The 5999-nt window shown below is 39.6% G+C and overlaps 1 protein-coding gene across 1 annotated transcript; it reads left to right on the top strand.

Annotated features, from left to right (window-relative positions):
• Positions 1-626: 626 nt before the first annotated feature.
• Positions 627-5949, top strand: LOC124382621 (cell wall protein DAN4-like; the record flags this gene model as incomplete). The annotated part of the gene is made up of 12 exons (XM_046844623.1): positions 627-773; positions 864-938; positions 1030-1131; positions 1227-1285; positions 1383-1448; positions 1546-1668; positions 1822-1943; positions 2268-2329; positions 2430-2500; positions 5574-5640; positions 5737-5824; positions 5883-5949. Coding segments are annotated over 12 exons (1049 nt in total), but the record flags the coding sequence as incomplete, so codon positions are not given.
• Positions 5950-5999: the final 50 nt, after the last annotated feature.

Below are 5999 nucleotides of genomic sequence, written 5' to 3'. Positions count from 1 at the left end.
TTGAGAGAAACGACGCTTACTGAAACAGCTGCTTCCAGTTCCTGCTGTTTTTTCTCAAGGACATCGTTGCTTTCGTTTTGTCCTTCTCAAACTCTTTCTGACACTGGTTTAGCAGCAGCATTGAAAATTCACATCGCTTTTGGGTTTTTTGGCCATGGGCACATTTAACTAAAAGACAAATAAGAAGAAAATTCCACAGTTAGAATCACATATAGGCTTAAATGCACTAAAACAAAAGAAGTAGATGTGATGTTTTACTTACCGCAGCCAGAGATTTACACATGATCCCGTACCCACAGAGAAGTTGGGCTTATCAATGGCTTTCTCAAAATCAGGTCGACGACACCCTTAAGTCGCCTCCTCTGTGTCGATGTGGAGCTCTTTCACCTGCTTCATCAGCTGATTGAACATCTCTGGCGTCAGTTTGTTAAGGAAACCGCGCACCGTCCGGAAAAGCTCTTCGCAACACACAACATCAGCAAGACTGTATAAAGCAGAAAAAGAAGGCAAAATATTTAGCTATTACTGATATAATTTATATATTACTGATGATCTGTGAAACAATATTCCTTATTTGGTTTTAAAGTTAAAATAAAGCCCACATGTCAGGGGCTTACCTTGTGTAGCACCACATCAGGTTTTCCAACTACAGCTCAGGAGCAGACTTCTCCAACTACAGCTCAGGAGCAGACTTCTCCAACTTTAACCACATCTCCAACCTCAACAACATCTCCAACATTGCTAACATCTCCAACATCTTCTCCAACCACAATGTACAATAATTTTTTTCAAACCATATTAAAAGAAGGTTTTAATCACTTCTGTTATGCTTTGATAAATTCTGGATTTTTGTCTTTGTTTAGCGAACATTCAACAGTTACTTCAACCACAGATCAAGAGCAGACTTCTCCAACATCTCCAACATCTCCAACCACAGTGTACGTGTAATGTCTTATATATAGGGAAGATTTACATGTTCAGTGACTTCTGTGATGCATTTATAAATTCTGGCTTTTTATGGTCCTCTAGTTATAAATCAACGGTTATTCCAACGATAATTCAAGAGCAGACATCTCCAACATCTGCAACTTCTCCAACATCTCCAACTTCCCCAACAGCTCCTACCATAATGTATGAGGAATTTCAATGTCATATTTATGCAAAATCTACTTTTTTATTCATTGCTGAAATAAAAATAGAAACTATGACTTTTTCTGTTACTCCAGCGATAAATCTCAGTTCCTGCACCTCAGGCGCAGACTTCTCCAGAACCAACAACCACAATGTAGGAATCAATTCTTTATATCATATTTAAGGAAGATTTACATTTTCATTTACTTCTGTTATAAATGTATAATTTCTGTATTCTTGTGTTTCTTCAGTGATGAATCAACGCTTAACCCAGCTACACCTCAGGGGGAGACTTCTCCAGGACCTTCAAGCTCAACGTACGTGTAATTTCTGTATTCAATATTTAAGCAAGATTTACTGTTCCGTTAACTTTTGTGTTGCATCTGTACATTCTAAATGTTTTTGTGTCTCTAGCGCTGGATCAGCTGTGGTCTCACGTCAGGCTGATGTTCAGCAGCTCCACTCCTGTTCCTAGTGAGAATGGTGTCAGTGCTTTCAAAGCACTGCTGAACTCCACACTCAAAACTTCCCGACACTGTAACAGTGCAGAACTTCACCACAAAGGTCCCTTTTCCTTTCTAAATCCACAGTAAAGCTACAAATATCCACCTTGTTGTCACAAAGTTCTACGGTTTCCAGAACTGTTAGCAGTAATAAATAATATTTCTCTTGTATTTTGTTGATCCATAGACATTTCAGACCGCTCCTACGAAGTCATCCTTACATTCCTCATCAGAAACATCAGTGTTCCAGAGAGCGTTGACCTCACGAACAACATCTACACCCAAGTGAAGACCATCACCAATGATTCTGTGAGTAAACATTAACTCTGAAATAGAACATCTGACTTCTATTAGAAAGTGGTTTAAGCATCAGGCGTCGCCACGTGCATCACCAGTCCCTTTTGGCCAATCGACTGTGAAAGTAAAGCAACATAACGATGTGGAGGAAATCTTTGGTGATGATTTTCCTGAGATGCTAGGCAGTGTTGAGCTTACAGAGAGACAACATCTCCCCAGTTCAGTGCACTGGGTGGAAGTCATGTAAGGAGCATGAAAGGGCATTAGTGGAGGAGCTGCACACCAGCTATGACACAGTTACAACTAAACATTAAGTATCCTGATTGTTCTCTCCAGGTAAATACACTTCTGATACCTCCTGGTGCTCATCCAATCGATCCCACTTCCTACAACTTCACGTAAGTTCCTGCAGAAGACTGCAGTTCTGACATTTACTCTGTGAAATTCGTATTGTGAAGTCATTTGGACCATGATATTATTGCTTTCTCTTCACTCTAGGAGTTCAGTGGATCAAGTTACTGGTCACATGGAATACAGTTTAGAAATCGTCTACAGTCAGCGGGAGAACGGTGGTTACACCACAATCTGATCACCTCGCTCTACAAAATGATCTGTATTTCGTCTGTAGTGCCTAGCGCTCGTCAAACTGAACACAATGATGTGGAATAGTGAAATAGTGCTCACACAGTCCTATACGTTGATCCTGTAGAGGGAGTGTCGACGTCAATTGGTCACACATCTTGCTAATTCAATTCAATTCAATTCTTTTTTCAAATTTTTATTTGTATTGCGCTTTTAACAATAAACATTGTCTCAGAGCAGCTTTACACAGATAATGTGGTGATAATGTTCTTTATAAGTATAAGTTTGTCTCTGATGAACAATCCGTGGAGTCGGTGGTGAAGGAAAAACTCCACGAGATGGCATAAGGAAGAAACCTTGAGAGGAACCAGACTCAAGAGGGAACCTCATCCTCATCTGGGTTGCACGAATGTCCATTTATAGCAGATATCGATGTTGCGGGTACAGTGATGACGATCAGAAGCAAAAAGTAGTCCTGAGTCAGTGTAGCAGACTGTTGACATTAACTACAGTCCAATCCATCCTCAAAGCTCCCTTTCCTACTCCAGAATTTCATGGAACCACCCAAGGCATTGCTAAGAAACCGTCCCAAGCTGCACAGAGTGGCCTCCAATAGAAGAGAACACTATCCAGAGGCAGACCAGAACGAAGTGGGAAGATCCACGGAGGGAGGGGCAGGAACAGTGATCACTGGAACCTCAGGAGCATGTTTAACTCGACCGAGAGAGAGAGAGAGAGAGAGAGAAGAGGGTGACAGGAGGAGAAGGATATGGATTATTAAAACTCCTTATTGTTGTATGAAAGTTAATGTCACTGTGCAGTTTGGACTCTGGTAAGACTCGCTGTAGCAGCATAACTAAAAGGGAGAGCGTTATGCTTTATCGTCAGTAGTAGTATTTTATAATCAGTGTGAGATGTAATTGGGAGCAGTGTAGACTAATTAAAACAGGGCTGATGTGCTCATATTTCCTAGATCTAGTGAGGACTCTTGCTGCTGCATTCTGAACTAACTGAAGCTTATTTCTGCACTTACTCCAACACCCAGACAGTAAAGCGTTACAGTAGTCTAATCTAGATGTTACAAAAGCATCTACTAGTTTTTCTGCATCCTGTAACGACATCATATTTCTAATTTTAGCAATATTTCTAAGGTGAAAGAAGGAGATCCTGGTGATATTATTCACGTGAGACTCAAAGGAAAGACTCGGGTCAATAATCACACCGAGGTCTTTGACTGCCGTACACGCTGCAACAGAAACACCATCCAGAGATGCTACGTAATCAGAAAGTTTGCTTCTAGATGCATGTGGTCCTAGTAAAAGTACTTCCATCTTATCTGAGTTGAGCAGAAGAAAATTATCAAGCATCCACTGTCTAATGTCCTTTACACACTTCTCAACATTTTTAAGCTGATCTCTCTCATCTGGCTTTGCTGAAATATACAGCTGTGTGTCATCAGCATAGCAATGGAAGCGAATCCCATGTTTATGTATAATTTCAACCAGAGGCAGCAGATATAAAGAGAAAAGCAGTGGGCCTAAGACAGATCCTTGCGGAACACCAAACTTTATTTCAGAGAGTGTGGAGAACTCACCATTTACATCCACAAACTGATAGCGATCAGTCAAATAAGACCTGAGCCAAGAGAGAGCTGTTCCCTTTATTCCAACAACGTTCTCCAGTCCAGCAAGCAGGAGATTATGATCAGTGGTGTTTCATAAATGTTGTTCCTCAGTAGATGTGAGCAGAACTGCTGTGCTACAACATTTTCTAGAATCTTGGAGATAAAGAGGAGGTTTGATATTGGTCTGTAGTTGGACAGCTGACAGGGTGAAGGTCAGGTTTCTTAATTAGAGGTTGATACTGCAGTTTGAAGGATTTAGGTACAAAACCAGTGCTAATGGAAGAGTTTTTTAAAACAGGTTCAATTTCCTCTGGAATTATCTGTTTGAGAAACTTGTAGGTGAGGGATCGAGAATGCAGGTTGATGATTTTGATGAGGAAATTAATGAAATGAAGTTGTTCTCTTGAATAGGAGTAAAACTTTGTAATTGATTGTCTGTTATAATGACACTGCTGTCTACAGGGTTACTTTATAAAATAATTTGGATTTATTTTAACCGTTTGGATTTCTTGCCTGATGTTTTCTTTATTATTAAAAATCATTATTACCTATTGATGGTGTGCATGTGAGTGCAGTGCTTTTATTCCTGTTCATTTTGCTGCAGTACAGAATAAAAATCTAGGATTCTGCTTGTTATTTTCTATGAGGGTGGAGAAATATGCTGATCAGCAGCACTAAGAGATTTTCTAAAACTCAGGAGATTCTCCTTCCATGCTATTTGAAATACTGTTAATTTTTTTGACGCCATTTACGCTCTAATTCGAGTGTCTGTTTTAAGGTGTGTATGATCATTATACCACTGTGCTGATTTTTCTCCTGATCATTTTGGTCTTAAGGGAGCTCCATCATCTAGAGTGTAACGAACGTTGATTCTAGGTATTCAGTGGCCCAGTTGAGCTCTGCGGGTCTGACAGAGATCTATTTAATATCGTAATTTCTGGAAGATTATTGATAAACGCTGCTGTAGCTGACGTGAATGTGTTTAACACGGTAACGGTGAGGTAGTAATGCAGTGACTGAGGCAGATTTTAAAGAGATTAGATAATGGTCTGAAATAGCTTCAGACTGTGGAATTATGACTAAGTTTTTATTTTTAATCCAAATGTTAACAACAAATCGAGAGTGTGTCCACTATGAGTGGGTCCTATAACATTCTGATTAATTCCAACTGAATCTAGAATGGACACAACTGCTGCTCTTAAGGAGTCTTCCTGATTATCAAAATGAATATTAAAGTCACCAACAATTAATGCTTTGTGTAAAATAATTTGTGATGAAATCTGCAAATTCTAACTGAGAAAATCAGAGTCGGGCCCTGGGGTCTATAAATAATAATTAGTGGAAGTGACTGACTGGACCTGCTTTTGGACACTAATGATTCTGAACTTATAAATGTTCTATTAAATCACACTGTAACTAACATTCTTCTCTTGTAGACACATCTCCAACACCTTCTGCAACTACTCCTCTGGTACAGACTTCTCCAGGATCTCCAACCACAATGTATAATTGTTTTATATCATCATGTATTGCACATTACTCACATGCATCTGTAGTTTAATGATTTTAACTGATTTTTTCATGGTTTTACCTCTGTAGAATTGGATCAGCTGTAATTCAAACCAAGCTGGTGTTCAACGTGTCCTCACCTGGTACCATTGAGAATGTGCTCCCAGAATTATCAAAAGTACGATAGAATCTAAACGGCAAAATGTCAGTGAGGCTTGATCCTCGGTTATATCCAGATTCTGTTGCTGTCTGCATTCCCAAACCTCGCTGAGCCTCTAGGAGTTCTGGACTACAGTTACGAGAGTATGTTCTAATTTATTTCACGAGTACATTTCAACATAATTTATTGTTGC

This window comes from Silurus meridionalis, unplaced genomic scaffold, assembly GCF_014805685.1.
Source record: "Silurus meridionalis isolate SWU-2019-XX unplaced genomic scaffold, ASM1480568v1 Scaffold810, whole genome shotgun sequence".
Classification (NCBI taxonomy): domain Eukaryota; kingdom Metazoa; phylum Chordata; class Actinopteri; order Siluriformes; family Siluridae; genus Silurus; species Silurus meridionalis.
This window is presented reverse-complemented; position numbering and strand designations above follow the sequence as displayed.